This window comes from Hyaena hyaena, unplaced genomic scaffold, assembly GCF_003009895.1.
Source record: "Hyaena hyaena isolate Hyena2069 unplaced genomic scaffold, ASM300989v1 scaffold_18, whole genome shotgun sequence".
Classification (NCBI taxonomy): Eukaryota; Metazoa; Chordata; class Mammalia; order Carnivora; family Hyaenidae; genus Hyaena; species Hyaena hyaena.
This window is the reverse complement of record NW_024080649.1, coordinates 1357103-1372316: the sequence shown is the minus strand read 5'-3', so window position 1 is coordinate 1372316 and position 15214 is coordinate 1357103. Positions and strand designations below refer to the sequence as shown.

Here is a 15214-nt window from a genome sequence, read left to right as displayed (position 1 = left end):
GGACCCTGAGGAGTACCAGGGCTTCCCCTGAACCCTGCCTCCAGCCCTGTCCCCAACATAAATAGATACCCTGGGTTGTAGGCACAAGAAGTGGGGAGGTTTAGAGAAAGGAAATTGGTTTGTGGGGATACCTCTGAAAAGACAAGGCTAGATGGGGAGTGCAGTGCCAGGGCATGGGGCCCCTAGAAATGGGACATGGAGGTCATCTGCCTGATGGTGTAACAGGGCCGAGTGCCTATACTCTCTCTTACTTCCTTGGACACTGGGATTGGTGATGCTAGTGGCTGTGGGGTCAATCAGATAGTAGAGGTCTAAGAAGTATGCCCATCTCCTTTTCCCTGTTCATAAGGTTGTGAGAGTGGAGAAGAGCATCCTCAGGTCCAGGGCAGGAGTCTTTGTGGCCGTCTCAGGGAACAGGACGTCTGGAATGGGGCTGGTTGGGCATGCAGGTAGAGGGCTGTGGGAGGTGACACGTAGCATAGGTCCTGTGGTACATGAGATTCTGGAGGCATCAGGAACAAAGGAGGCTGTCCAGGGTGGAGGGGATGCAGGCTCGGGCTGGAGGCCAAGACCCGGAACTCTAATGAGCTTTCTCTGAGGCCCGTCTGCTCTGCCAGCTCTGTCAGGTCGACAGAAGGCTGGCCATTTGGACTTCTTGCCTTGCAGCTACAGTGGGCCCCCGCTGAAGCCCTCAGTTGTGAGAAGGGGAGGGCCTGTCTCTTCTCAGTGCACATCCTGTCACTGACCCAGCCGGTTTGGGGGCGGAGAGAGGGCAGCTGCCTGGCCCTAAGCCCAGGAGAGCAGAGGTCGCAGCAAGGCCGGGTGGGAGCTGGGGGAGGTTGCAGCAAGCAGGGGGAGTTGGGGGTCGGGCCAGGACTGGAGCTGTGGCTGCTTCTTCCTGCTGCCTTTCTGGAGGGCCTTGTGGGAGCTCTCCCAATAGTTGGCCCTCTGAGTTGAGGCCTAGGCCACCCCCTTCCCTTTCTTCCCTTGGTATTTAGAGCTGCTGCCCACCAGTGGTCTTCCATGGACAGCCTCAGCATTGGTTGCTTAAAATACTTTCCCAGGAGAGGGGCCTAATTGTGGGCCACCCAAAAATTAGGGCAAGACCTGTGCTCAGTGCTCATTCAGGGCAGCAGCCACCACCTTAGCTCTGACCCTTCAGTGGTGCCCCTCTCCCCAGGCCTCCTCCACTCTTGCACCCTGTGTTCATCATTGGTGACAGGCTGGAGGAATGCTGTGGTTACTGCCACCTGACTGTGCCTGGGGCCTTTCCCCCTTTTCACCCCATCCGCACATAGGTGACTAGACAGAGTTCTGCCCCGGCTCCTTTGTGGTATTGTCTTAAAGTTTGGAAGTAGAGCTTGCCCTGCCCCTTGCCAAGTCTGAACCGGGCAGCCCCACCCTCCCCAGCTCCACAGCCCCCTCTGCTGCCCATGTGCCATCCAGAGCAGAGAGCCGCAGAACTTCGGCCTGGGACAACCTGAGCCCAGCCTCCCTGCCCAGGCCTCTGGGTCCCCTCCAGGCCTCTTGTGCAGCTACCTGGCCTAGGCCTCGGGCTGAAGGGGGAGGCAGTGCTCTGCCTTTGGAGTGGAACCGTGCAGGGCAGCTATCTACCTGCTCCATCTCTGCCTGACCTGGGGCCTTACCCCAGAGAGGCCCGCCTGCTGGCTCCTCTCTGGCCTTCCCTTTTTCTCTGGCTTCTCCCCACCCTGCTGCTCAGCCTTTCCTCCCCTTGCCATCTCCCCCTCCCGGCACCCCCACGCAGCAGCCAGAATAACCCTAACAGGACTGTGATACTCCTTGCTTACACCCTGCTCATGGATCCCTAGTGCTCAAAATGCAGTCAGGACCCCCAGCCGGGCCTGCAGCACCAGCGTCCAGGCTCCAGCAAGCTAGGAGCACTACCCTGGTTCCCTCCCCTCTGCCAACCCTGAACTGTGCTCAGTTCCTCGAATGCAGCAGGCGCTTGGTGAATGCCTCCAGGCCTTTGCACACACTGTTCCCTCTTCCCAGAACACACTTTCATCTCCCAGTTCTTTCATCTCCAGGCTGCGCTTGCACCTCCCTCCGTGTTCCCTGCCAGAACTGTGTTCACACCGTGGGGTAGTTACCTCTTCCCAAACACTCGAGGGGCGTGAATCTGTGCTACACTCCCAAGGGAGGGGCCGTGTATGTCTCAGAGTCCTGGTGCTGGAGTAGGGGTGCAGCCGGGCAGGGAGGTGAGCCAGTGGTGCTGGTGAGCAGCACCATCGAGGTGGCACTCATTGTTGAGGGGCTGGTGGCCTGTGTAGGGTGGGGGCAGGGGCACAGTGCTGGGTCAGGACTTTGAAACCCCCCTCCCTGATAGGCTTCCTTGCTGTTGTGTGCCTCCCGCAGTTACAGCTACATGATTGACAATGTAATCCTGCTTATCACGGGCACGTTGCACCAGAGATCTATCGCCGAGCTTGTGCCCAAGTGCCACCCACTAGGCAGCTTTGAGCAGATGGAGGCTGTGAACATTGCGCAGACACCTGCCGAGCTCTACAATGCCATTCTGGTGGACACGCCCCTGGGTGAGCCACTGAGGTGGAGGGGGGAGGAGGTGGGCAGCGCCTCCAGGTATGGGGTTTGTGGACCTTTGGGGGGCGGTGATACTGAGCCATAAGGGGAGGCTTGCTCCCTGCTGCTTACCTTTATGTTTCCCTTAACTTCCCTTCCAGTCTGTTGCCCTACCTTCAGTTCCTTTTCTGTTGCTTATGCTAGGCCAGGCAGGCTACCCCCAGGGCCTGACTCGGGCCATGTAACTTTGTGACACTGGCCAATTTCTCAGAATGCAGAGAAAGGCTGAGCTCGTGGAGTGGGGAGAGGCCCAGGTCTCTCAGAGTCTTGGGACTCGAACACACTGTGGCCCTAGGCTGGGCCAGAGTGGCTAGCTGCCTATGAGGCAGAGGAGGGAAGCAAATAGCTTTACTTGCCTTCACAGAGCAGGTCCCAGGGGCCAGGTCAGGCAGTGTCCGGCAGGATGCAGGGTTCGTGTCAGAGGCCAAGAGAGGAAGGGGAACCGGGAGCTTCCTGCAGGGCCCCACCTAGGCAATGCTGGCTCCTGCCTGTCTTGGAGGCTGGGGAGAAGGCACTAAGGCTGTCACCAGCTAGTGCCCTCATAGCCACAATCCTTGTCCCCAGAGCACCACCTCCAGGAAGCCTCCAGGGTTAAACACTGATTTCTAAGCTGTACTTGTTCCTGTACTAAGAGGCCTGAACCCTACCTGCTAGGCCTATCTGCCATAGACTCTTCCAGTAACTCTGAGCTAGTCGGGGCTATTTCTGGTTTCTCAGTCTCTCCATCTTTTTTATTTTATTTTATTTTATTTTATTTTATTTTATTATTTTATTATTTAATTTAATTTAATTTTATTTTATTTTTTGCTCCCCCCTCTCCCCTAGTTTCTCTATCTTTATTTTATTTTTTTTTTTATTTTATTTTATTTTTTTTTCTCTATCTTTAAAGAAGAGAGAGACCAGAGAGTCGGTGGGTCCCTGTAGGCAGAGGGAGCTCTATTCTGTTGTGGCCTCTACTTTCAGTCCTCTGGGGCCCTGGTCCATGCCCACCCAGCTCATTGCTTAAGAAGGAAGCTGGTTTGGGGCGCCTGGATGGCTTAGTTGGTTAAGCATCCGACTTTCACTTAGGTCATGATCTCATGGTTCGTGGGTTTGAGCCCCGCGTCGGGCTCTGTGCTGACTGCCAGCTCAGAACCTGGAGCCTGTTTCAGTCTGTGACTCCCTCTGTCTCTGACCCTCCCCTGCTCACGCTGTCTCTCTCTCTCTCTCCTAGAAATAAGTAAAACATTTAAAAAAAAGAAAAAGAAAAAAGAAGGAAGCTGGTTTTCCAAATGTGGGCCCCAGGCCCCCCTAGGGGTTGCAGATATGTGGGCATTAGGCCCCAAATCCACAGCTGCCCCTCAAGAAAGGAGGATGTCATGGCCTCTTATGCAAGCCTGTCTTTGGCGTGGTCTGAGCTTGGGTCTGCCCCAGAGGCGATTAGATCATATTATGGCCGGCCGCCTCCTTTATAAATCAGTTTTAGGAGCAAGGATGCGGGAGAAGTTCAGGTCAGTGTACATGGCCCAGAGTATTGCTTCTGCCACTTGCAAGGCAATTGCCCAGACTGGTTTGGGAGGCCTCCCAACCCCCAGCCAGCTGGGCCTTGTGACAGGGGCCCTCTGTGCCCTACAGGGGTGGTTAAACAGCAGCAGATTCTTGCCTAGGCTGAATCCAGTCGCCCACCCTCACCCCCACGTCTTTCTTTCCCAGCGGCCTTTTTCCAGGACTGCATCTCAGAGCAGGACCTTGATGAGATGAACATCGAGATCATCCGCAACACGCTCTACAAGGTAGTGCCTTCATCAGGGGTTGAGGCTGGCCTCTGGGCAGGGGTGGGGCTACGGTATGGTGGGCCGATGGTTTATGTGGGGTGCTGGGACAGGACGCAGCTGCACCAGGCTCCTATCCCACAGGCTTCTCCACTCACTTTCTGGCTCCCGTGGTGGGTGCAGGCTGCATGGAACAGGTTCTCCATCTCATGGTGCCTGCGGCAGGCCCTGATAAGATCAGCAGGAGTGGCTGGTGCCCCACAGCTTGGCTTGTCAGAGCTGGTTCCTGGATGGCCGCTCCCCCCTGCATCCAGAAGGGTCACAGGCCACCACCCAGGCCATAGCTTTCAGGTTTACCCCACGTAGACTCTTGCCAGCAAGGACAGGCATTTGAGCAGAGGCAACGGTGTGCTCAGTTATGAGGGAGGGAGGGACCCAGCCAGGTGTAGCCAGGTTGTCACATCTTCTCAAGTTCCCAGGCTTAGAGCCAGTGCCATGTCCCTTCCATAGAGCATCCTCGTCCCCTACCCACCCTCTGCTTCACCCCAAGCTATGGTACAGGTTGGTGACTCCTGGAGACAGAGTGAGCTTGGGATTCATGGGTCAGCACTACCCTGGCCCAAAGAGTTTAGGAGCAAGGCTGGGAGCCAAGGAAGGGGCTGGCCAGGGACCAGTGAAGGACATTTGGGACAGAATGGGCTCTGGGCATAGGGAGGTACTGAGCTGTGGTACCAGGACCCCTGATGGGCTGCAGCCAGGAACATGGATCAGCAACAGGCACACCCTGAAGGGGGGCTGAGGTTAGCCTAGGCCAAGGACCCTGCTCACCTAACCCTGAGAACATCTGTCGGTTAGATCTTTACGGTGAGCGTCTTCTCCCGCCTGGGTTGGGGCTAGGTGGCAGACACTCGGCCGCAGCCTGAGAGCCTAGGCCCTCCAGCCTCCCTCCAGGAACCTGGACCAGAGTGCAAGGGGAGGTCTGAGGGTGGGTGAGGAGCCTGCCTGTAGGTTGCAGTGGTGTGGGCATGGGAACAGCGCGTGCAGAAGCAGGCATGGAGCATGGGTCAGGTGGCAGGTGGTTTGCCATGGAAGTGCAGGTTCTAGATAGACAGCAGGAGACAGGTCTGGAAAAAGAGGCAGGCATGGGATGAAGTCACCAAGGGCCTGGAGTGCCAGGCTGGAGTTTGAACTGTATCCTGTGGGCAGGGTCAGCCAATAAAGGTTTGCAACAGGGCAGAGTATCCTCAGCAAGCCCCCTCTGGCTGCAGTGTGGAGCATGGAGTAGAAGGGAGAGACTAGAGGTAGGAAGATTGTCAACTTCTTTAATCGTCAGGACCACTCTAGGAGCTAGGTGGACATGAGTATCTGACTTGGTAAGGTAAGGAAACTAAGGGCCCAGAGAAGCAGGGTGGGTTGCCTGAAGCCACTTGCTATACTCCAGCAGCACTGGGATCACACCTGGCTTGGCCTGTTTGCGAAACACGTGCTCTCATCTGCCCCGCTAACAGGGAGGCAGGCCAGGCAATCAGCCGAGAATGTGTGTGCGCACACGATCTGAGTGCTCCTACCCGCCCAGCTGGCCTGCTGCCGGGTTCCCTGCCCTGAGACAGGGTGAGGGGTGCGGCTGTCCCCCCAGCCTCACCCACACCCTCACCGGGCCTGACTGGTTCTAGCTGGAGTCACTGGCGAGGGCTGCCCGGACACCAGTTCCGTAAACACTGATCCAAGGCTGAGGGCACCGTGCCAAGACTGCCCGCTCGACAGGCAATGTCCCAGCCCAGTGGCCACAGATGGGAGATTAGATGGACCCTCATCCGCCTGGCAGGCAGGAACTGTAGGCAGCTGGTACAGCAGCCATGCACTAGCTGGCTCCAGGGCAAGGGTGGGGATGGGGAAGTAACCTTGGTACCTGACCCTTTGGGGTCTTGCCAGTTTCTTGAACTGCCCTAGCTTCCAGAAGAGAGTTTGAGCCTAACCCCGTCATCTCCCCTGACCCTGGGGTCAGTCTCTCCAGGGATTGGTATAGCTCAGTGAAGGCTGGTGGCTTCACCACAGATTGGAACTGCAGGCCCCACTGGGGCAGACCTCGGGGAACTTGGCCTGGCCATGGGGAAGAAAGTGGCTGGGGACAGTCCTAGAGGGACTAAATTACCACTGAGCCATGGTAGGATTGGCAGCTGTTTCTACCACCCAAGCCCTCTGATTCCTGGGGATGTACTATGCTGGAGTCCACTTTCCCCTTCCAGGCTTTTTACTCTCTGAACTTTTCTAGACTTTTGTTTCCTGTGACCTCAGTGGTCACCACAGGCCTTCTCCTGAGCGCAGCTTGCCTGATCAGACCTTGGAGATCAGACCTTGGTACTGAAAGCTTTCCAGGCCTCCTGGCCCTCACCCCCCAACTCTGAAGAATAATCTCCAGCCTATGGAGCCAGAGTCCCTGTAGGCATGCCACCAGAAGGAACTCAGGAGGATCTGAGTGAAGGGAGTTCTCCAAAGGGGCCTCAAGACCATCCCCCTCTCTTGATACAGAGAGGTTTGGGGAAGGAAGCCTGTGCCTAGCCACTTTTATGAGTGAGTGCTGGGAGGAAATGAGGGGCTGGGCTGTCCTGTCTTTCCAACAGACCCAGTTTGCCTGGGCAGGAAGCACTCATTCCCACCAAGCCCATGTGTCCAGCCATTGCATTGCAGGGCTGACATCTTTGCAGGCAATAACCATCCCTCAGCAGGAACTGAGATGACATTTGCTTCCTGCTTCATGATGCCTGGGAGATACTTGGGGGATGGAAGGAGTTCCATGAGGTGGGGTGCCAAGAGGGACCGGGGCACCCAGTCCAGGCTACCTCCGTGAACTCTCAGGAGTAACCTTCCTTCACTAGCCCATCAACATGTAGTTTTCTGAGGCTGAGGAGGGGAGGTTTGAGGGACAGGCAGGCAGAGAAGCTGTGGGCAGACAGACCCCCTTTCTGAGCCTGGTCCCCTGTGGAATGAGAACATACAGGTGCATAGGGGGCACTGCACCATGAAGCAGTCAGTCACTCAGAAATTGCTTATCACTCCTGGGTGCAGTGAGGCAGCAGGCCAAATGATTAATATTCGGAATTTGCAGATGTTACTGAGGTTCCAACATGGGGGTTGCCCTGGCCAGTCCAGGTTTGATGTATGGACTCACCATGCAAGGCATTGGGGAGGGAAGGAGGGAACTCTGAGGAGGAGGCTTGGCAAGTCCCCCAGCTCCCTGCCTGGGTTGACCAAGCCCCATGCTCTGCACAGGCCTACCTGGAGTCCTTCTACAAGTTCTGCACCCTCCTGGGCGGGACCACAGCTGATGCCATGTGCCCCATCCTGGAGGTGAGTGCCTGCCCACCTGCCTGCCCACCGGTTCCTGGCAGCCTGGGCTTGGAGGAAGTTCTGCCAGCTGACTGGCTGCTACCTCCTTCCTCTTCCCTTTCGCCTTGCCTGTGCACCGGCCCCACAGTTTGAAGCCGACCGACGAGCCTTCATCATCACCATCAACTCCTTCGGCACAGAGCTCTCTAAGGAGGACCGTGCCAAGCTCTTTCCACACTGCGGGAGGCTGTACCCAGAAGGCCTGGCCCAGCTGGCTCGGGCTGATGACTATGAGCAGGTCAAGAACGTGGCCGACTACTACCCGGTGAGTGCCCTGGCCACAGGACGATGGGTGGGCATATTGACATCTGCATCCCCACCCCATGCCCCACAGTGCCCTTGTGCTCATGTTTCCCATCCCTCTCCTGGGCCAGGAGTATAAGCTCCTCTTTGAGGGTGCAGGCAGCAACCCCGGAGACAAGACCCTGGAGGACCGATTCTTCGAGCATGAGGTGAGGGGTTGTTCACCTGCCCGTCATAGGGAGGGGTTGGTGGCCCTGGCCTGACTCTACCGTCACGGCCACCTGCACACCACGCCTGCCTCTGTCTATAGGTGAAACTGAACAAGTTGGCCTTCCTGAACCAGTTCCACTTTGGTGTTTTCTACGCCTTTGTGAAGCTCAAGGAACAAGAATGTCGCAACATTGTGTGGATTGCAGAGTGCATTGCCCAGCGCCATCGCGCCAAGATTGACAACTACATCCCCATCTTCTAGTGCCCTGGCCCCAGGCTCCCCATAAGTGTGTGTGTGTGTCTGCGTGTGCTGTGACCAAGCCCACAGCTCACATGCCAGTAGCACATTGTCCTAGTGGCTGTCGGTTTTCCTGACCCTCCCTGAGATGGCTCTTGGGCCTGAAAAGGGGCTGGGTACCTGTTCCCCTACCAAGGATGGACCAACCCCCCCCCCCTAAAAGGAGGCCCCCTCAGCCCTATGTTTACAGCCACTGACATGTCTGAGAAGCATGTGGTCACTTTGTGTCCTTCCCTGAGAACCCCTGGGGCACTGTGAGCCTCCTCTCCCTTCTGTGGGTCACCCACAGAGCCATGGCCCAGGGAGAAGATAGAGTGTGTGTCCTTGGGGCATAGGGGAAATAGCTCTACTATCCTGTCCCTCTGCCCTCTGAGACAATAAACTGCCCTCTCTAAGCTTGGCTGTCTGTCTCCTTTGGGTGCCATACTTGTCAAGCCACCCCGACCCCAATCTTTCTACCTCCTTCGCTGGTCCTCTCCCTGTGCCTTCAGGGAGAAGTCACTGGAGGCTCACACAGGGTTGTGGAACTGGGTGCTAGCCCTAGTGGGTCCCAGGCCTCCCTGTTTGCCTCAATGAGTCCCACTACACCCTAGTCCAGGGGCATTACCCCCCTTCACTAGGCTGAAATCTAAACCTGTGGATAAATGACCTGCCCACAGTCAACAAACAGGAAAAGGTGTGAACCACAGAATCTGTGCCCAGAGCCTTGGCCCATGCTGACCACCAGGGGTTCCCTTGGTAGTTTCCAGTCTGTCACACAGCCACAGACTGGCACCCAGACAGACACCCCCTCCAAACACAACATCTCCTCCATTGTAGGAGAAATAAAAACTTGTCTTTATTTAAAAGGTGGCAATCAGACCGGTAGGGTATGGAGCCTCCCTGTGGCTAGGGGGGTTTGGGGTGGGTGGTCGCGACCCTAATTCTTGAGCCAGTCAAGAAACAGGATTTACCCTTTGAATCGCAGCACTGAGGCACTGGTGCCTTGAAAAAATCCTGAGGCTGGTCCCCACTCCACCCAGTGACTCCTTAGTTTGCAGAGGCACTGTCTGTGGGATCCTGTCAAAGGCTACAGCTAAGTCTTGCACAAAACTCCTCATCCAGTTGGGTTCTCCAAGTTACAGAGTGGAGCCTTGTGCCCAGGAGGGTCTGTGTGGGCTCATGAAGCAGGAGAGAGGCCTGGAGTTTCACTAGGAAACCTCAGCTTCACCAGGCCTGGCCTCGGGCATTGACTGGGTGGGTAGGGCTGGGGTCCTTTAGGCCAGGCTCTAGGGCAGACTTGGGGGTCACAATGCCTAGGGGAGGGCCAAGGGCTCAGGGGACCTCCTCTGCTGGAGCAGCTTGGCCAACTGTGCCTGCTGCTCATTGGGCAGCCATGGGGGAAGAGCCTGGGTTTGGGTCTGGGTCCAGGGCTGCATCCTGGGGTGGGGTAGAGCTGGGCTGGCCAGGGCGCAGTGCTCTTGGCAGACAGTGATTGATGAAGAAGGTCTGCAGGAAGCGGCGCCGCAGGCCCTCAGGCAGGTAGTAGTGGATGAAGTACATGAGCCCCAGGCCACGGCCTGGGTAATAGCGGCGGCGTGGCTGAGCTGCCAGCAGTGCATCGATGATGGCATCTACAACCGGGCTGAGGTCTGGCATCGCCAGTCTCAGTGAATGCAGGAACTGCCCATGTAAGTGCTCGATGTAGTCCTCACCGTAGGCCTGGAGCAACTCTCGGGGCAGGCTGGCCAGCAGTAGCTGCTTACGCTTCTCCCACTGGCCCACATTCAACACGGATTCTGGGAAAGGAGTGGCCAAGGTCAGGGTGGGTTCACTTAGGGAAGCCAGAGCCAGACTCAGGTCAATCCACCCCAGAACTGATCCTTGCCTCCAGCCGGAGCCAGGCCCATTCCTTAGTCCTGATTCCTTAGATAAGAACACACCCACACGCTGCATCCCAAACCTGATGCCCACCTGTCCTGAAGCAGCCAGGCTGGATGACGCTGACCTTGACCCCCCAAGGCAGAAGTTCACAGCTGAATGTGTCCATGAGCAGCGCCATGGCCGCTTTGGAGGTCCCATAGGCTGCCAGACATGGGTATGGCATGTCTCCTGGGGACAGATTGGGAGGAAGGCAGCTCAGCATAGGCCAGGGGCTCCGGCAACCCTCCCTGCTCTGCAGCAGCACCTTTTCTACTCCAGTGGGGAAAGTCACTCACCTGCTGGGCTGCCCACAGATACGATGCGACCCCTCGAACGGCGCAGCAGTGGCAAGAGACCCTTGGTTAGCTCAAGCGTGCCAAAGAAATTCACCTCCATGCAGCTGCGGAATGTGGCCACTGGAGACAGCTCCACATCGGCCACTACATTGTTGTGGCCTGCATTGTTGACCAGGCCCCACAAGCCTGAGGGCATGGAGAAAGGGGACAAAGAAAGGAAGCTTCCAGTTGAGTCTGCCCAGCAGCAAACCTCCAATACCTGCCCTTTCACACCCACCCAACCACACCCTCTCCTGGGGTAGAGCTCAGCCCGCTGACCTGTGCTGGTGGTGTGGGACTTTGTGAACTCCAGCGCTCGGCTGATGTCTGCTGGCTTGGTCAGGTCCAGCTGCAGCAGCCTTAGGCGAGGGGAACAGCAGGCACGCAGCTCTAGGGCACCAGGACCATCCAAGTCCAACACAGTGGCCAGCACCGTGAAGCCCATGGCATCTAGCTTCTTCGCAGTCTCCTTGCCAAACCCAGAGTCACAGCCTGGCCAGGGCAGGGTAGCCAGTGAACTCCCACTGTGGCCCAGTCCAGCCTGAGACAACTCTAGGATCATCAGGGTCTGTACAGGATCCAGGCCCCTGGATACCCAGTCTTCCGGCAGCCAGCAGCCTTCCCTCCCATCCCAGGTCCATCTCTGTAGGCTTTGCCTCTCTGGCTAAGTACCGGCTCTCTCACAGCTGTCACCTCCCTGACTCCCCATAGCTATTCCAAGCATGGCTTATGATTCCCACTTTACAGATGAGGACACTGAGACCTAGTAATGCTAAGTTGCTTCCTAAAGTCATTCAGCCAGCAGAGAGTAAGATCAGGACTCTACTGCAGGGCAGCCCGAAACCCAGTACCAGCCCTGGTGTCCTGCCTGCTTTGGTATCAGGCCTAAGCTTGCCTGTGCAGTATTACTGCTCAGCCTCGCTGCCCTTGCCTGGGCTTTTTCCTCTCACCTGGAGTAGGAAGCAGCCCCCTCTTTAGTCCTGTCCCATCTTGCCCCCCTGAATCCATTCTCTACCTAAGCAGCCAGAGGGATCTTTCCAAAACTGACAATATCACTCTGCAGCTGAAAGCCTTTCCAAGGCCCCCACAGCCCTTGGGAGGAAGCCCCAAGCCCTCTGCTCCCATCATCACAACCTCCCCTCCCCACCAACGCTCTGCTATTGTTCCAGGCTCCAGGCAAGCTGGAGGCTCATCTCTACCTCACTCCTGACCCCCACTCTTGGAATCCCAATCAGTGGCAACAGTGGGGCATTCTCTGAGCCCCTGACCACTTGCCCCCAGGACTGGGAAGATGATGGATGGAGAAGAGAACAGACCTGCGTTTGAATCCCTTCCCACACCCAACAAGTGTGACCCGAGGTCAGTTACCACTCTTGGAGACTTAATTTCCTGTGTTTGGTATGTGGAGAGTAGAACCACCAGGCCGAGCCAGAGTGGGGGTCTGATAAGCTCCTGCTTCCTTGATTGTTCCCATCCAGATCCTGGCTCCGGCGGGCGGCAAGGGGAGGGGGAGACCAGTGAGAGAGGAGGCTCTCTGGAGCCTGCCTCCCTGGTGGTCCTGCTCACTTCTGGACAGGCTCCGCAGCCCCTCCCCACCTCGCCCCGCCCCCTCTGCTGAGGCAGAGAACAAAGCTGGGACAGGGCTGTGAACTAGGCTTTGTGTGACTGGGGGCCTGCAGACAGCCTTGGGCTGACATGTCCTTCCAGGGCAAGTCTGGCTGGGGGAGGCGAGTGAGCACGTGTGTGTCCACTTGCCTAAGCTCCCTACTCTGGAGGGCCCTTCACTGGGAAAGCGAGGCCTCCCAGAACCTCAGCTCTACAGTCCCAACAGTCACCCATGCCTTGCACACCCTCTCACTTATCTGCACATGCACAGACACCTGTACACACGCCTCCAAACTGCCTGCATAGTCACACAGGGGTTCACTCCCAGGAGACCCCCCCAGCCACAATCCATGCACAAATGTGCACGCATGGCACCCAGCCACTCAGCCCAAACTCTGACTCCAGGGCTGAGCTCTGGGAGCAGCCCTGGGCAGTGATTCTCAGGAGTGTTCTCAGGAAGGGGTGGGTAGCAGACCTGGCAGGCTGAAGACACTGTTCTTAGCAGGTGAGGCAGGACTTGGTCACCTATTTGTCTTGCAATCAGGTGGTGAGAGAGGAAATCGCAGAGTTTTTGGATGTCCGGAAGCTTGCTGGCCTACTCCTGATACTGGGAATGGGTTGGGCAGTACTCTTCCCCTTCCCCATCGCAGGGCTTTACAACAAGATATGGGGGAGCCCAAGCCTCAAAAGGCATCCCTCCTCTTCCCTCACTTTCTGGCTCAAGGCAAGGAGAAGTAACAGCAGCAGCATGAAGGCCTGAGGGGAGCTCTCAGGAGAGACTGCCCACTGAGTCACTACTACCTGCATTCTGTTAAGGCAGAAGGGGAGCTGCCCGGTCACTGGGATCAGAGCTCACAACTTAGTTCCTGCTTCAGACCAAGAGGGTCACTGTATCTTTCCTGCCTCAATCCCCTGAAACTTTCCAGTGTACCTTGAACTCAGGTCCCACTCATCAAACCTGAGCCCTGCTCTAACTCCACCCTCCTGCTGAAACACAAAGCCCTAGTTCCACCAGTATCCCCAGCCCACCTCAGCAGTCAGCCTTCTTGCCTGGCATTCAAGGCCCCTTCTGAGGAAACAGCCTCACATCACATCTCATCTCAGCAGCCAGACTGGTTACTGACTGTCCCCTACCCAGGCCACTCTCATTGTTGCCTCAAGTCTTTGTCCTACATCCACACTTTGATCCAAAACACCTTCCACACTTCACCTATCTTGCTTGACTCATCCTTTGAGGCCCAGCTCAAGGATGGCCTCCTCCGGGAAGTTCTCCCAGGTCCATCTGATCATTCAGAGCCCTCTACTGGACCAAGACCTCTAAGAAGCCACTTGGGTGTCTGCCTCCAGCCCAGGCCCATTTTTGCAAGGGCAGGGCTCTGAGAACCTGTCCAAAGCCATGGGGGTTGGGGGAAAGACTAGGCTGCCCCTCCCCCCACTCATACAATGGAGCCAGTGCCCCCTGGCCTCTCTCCCCCTCCCCCCTTCCGGCTGGGCCTCAGTGCCCTCCCCCCCCTTCCCTCCTTCTGGTGACAGATTTATTCCCTGCTCCAGACAAAGGGAACTCTGCCAGGCGGCCAGAGGCACCTGAGTACAGCTCTTCACGACCTCCTTCCTGGGCACTGAAGCCCAGGAGGAATGTGGGGTGGTGTGTGCTGGCTGCAGACTCTGGAAGGCTACCTCAGCAGTTTGGGGGTGGGAGCCACATTCTAAGAGGTCTAAGAGGTCTAAGAGGTCACCTCATGGTGACCTCAAGCTTTTCTGGACTCCAAGGATCCCAGCCAACTGGGGGGTGGGTGCCCCAACTCCCCATCTAAGCGCCTTCCTCTGGCCCCGGGGAAGAGGAGATGGGGCGTCCCACGTGGAGATGTTAGGCAGAGTTCAAGGGGTGACCATCCTCTGAAGTCCCTCAGAGCACTGCCCCCTGCCAAAGACTGCTTTCTTGGGGAGGGGCATAGCATAAACCTCAAAGTCCGGGAGGTTCTATCTTTCTCAGCCAGCAGTTGTTCCTGCGCACCTGCCCACTCCCAGCCTCACTTTCCCTCCAACGCTCCACAGCAGCAGGTTAACCCGGACTTGAGGTGCCTTGCGCTTCCTACTTGGCTTGCTCCCGGCACGCAGGGGAAAGCGACACTCCCATTCCTGTGCTGGGCGTCCCGCCTTGCCTTGGCCCGCTTAAGGGGAGCCCTCTGGGTGTCTGGTCCCGCCCTCGAGTCTGGAGTCCCCGCGCTCCGCGCACTCACCGGTGATGAGCACCGCGCGAGTGGCCACGGGCAGGCGCGGAGAGCGCGCCAGGCGGGACAACGCGATCCAGCCGGCGGCGGCCAGCACGGCGAGTGCGGCCGGCGGGGGCAGCAGGCGCTGGCACAGCCAGTCGAGCGCAGCCAGCAGCGCCAGCGCCGCTAGCAGCGGGCGGCCCAGACGCAGGTCTGCGCGCAGCAGCTGCAGCAGCGCACGGGCCGCCACGAGCAGCCAGGCGCCGCCAGACGGCCAAGGCCAGCGCTCCATGGCGGTCAAGCCGGGCTGGGCTGGGCCGGGGCGGGGCGGGGGCCGGGCTGGGGAGCAGGGAAAAGGACTTGAGGCCGGAGCGAGGGGCGCCCGGTGCAAAAGAACACCAACCAGGGGCGGAAGGGATACTCGCTTTCTCTGTTCGCCCTCGGGCCGAGCTTATAAAGAGCCCCGGGGGCGGGGAGAGGGCGGGGCGGAGGAGGGACAGGGGCGGGGCTTTACTTCACTTCTCACCCCTCACCCTCCTCCCGGCAGGTGCCCACCCTTCCGCCCCGCCCCCCGGCGGCCAGATCTGCTTTCTAAGAAGCCGGAACAAAGTCTCGAAGTTGCTGCTAGAGGGGGAGCCGCCTAGCCGCGGACCGTGCCGGGAACCAGGC

The 15214-nt window shown here is 57.8% G+C and overlaps 2 protein-coding genes across 3 annotated transcripts in view; one reads left to right on the top strand and one right to left on the bottom strand.

Moving 5' to 3' along the window:
* ATP6V0D1 (ATPase H+ transporting V0 subunit d1) overlaps positions 1–8890 on the top strand; it is a 37735-nt gene extending 28845 nt beyond the window's left edge. Inside the window, exons 3-8 of the mRNA XM_039222514.1 lie at positions 2377–2555; positions 4294–4373; positions 7623–7700; positions 7828–8004; positions 8114–8191; positions 8293–8890. Of these exons, the coding sequence (XP_039078445.1) occupies positions 2377–2555; positions 4294–4373; positions 7623–7700; positions 7828–8004; positions 8114–8191; positions 8293–8454 (754 nt within the window). The 3' untranslated portion in view covers positions 8455–8890. The remainder of the gene's footprint in view (positions 1–2376; positions 2556–4293; positions 4374–7622; positions 7701–7827; positions 8005–8113; positions 8192–8292) is intronic.
* A 404-nt stretch (positions 8891–9294) lies between these two features.
* On the bottom strand, positions 9295–14957 carry HSD11B2 (hydroxysteroid 11-beta dehydrogenase 2). Of its 2 annotated transcripts, XM_039222498.1 has the most exons (5): positions 14573–14957; positions 11007–11219; positions 10689–10874; positions 10444–10581; positions 9295–10268 (listed from the first exon to the last, which is right to left on the bottom strand). In XM_039222498.1, exons 1-5 carry the CDS (start codon positions 14835–14837, stop codon positions 9853–9855), a joined length of 1218 nt encoding a protein of 405 aa, XP_039078429.1. In that variant the 5' UTR covers positions 14838–14957; the 3' UTR covers positions 9295–9852. The 2 variants fall into 2 exon arrangements, with proteins under 2 accessions (XP_039078429.1, XP_039078434.1); XM_039222503.1 differs by lacking the exon at positions 10689–10874.
* Positions 14958–15214: the final 257 nt, after the last annotated feature.

Bases quoted from the DNA above. Each gene is read 5' to 3' on its own strand.
- HSD11B2 (XM_039222498.1), bottom strand. From the start codon at position 14,837: ATGGAGCGCTGGCCTTGGCCGTCTGGCGGCGCCTGGCTGCTCGTGGCG. The intron at 11,220-14,572 runs GTGAGTGCGCGG...TGCCCTGGCCAG, and splicing joins TCGCGCGGTGCTCATCACCG to GCTGTGACTCTGGGTTTGGC. The intron at 10,269-10,443 runs GTGGGCATCAGG...CTCCTTTCCCAG, and splicing joins GCCTGGCTGCTTCAGGACAG to AATCCGTGTTGAATGTGGGC.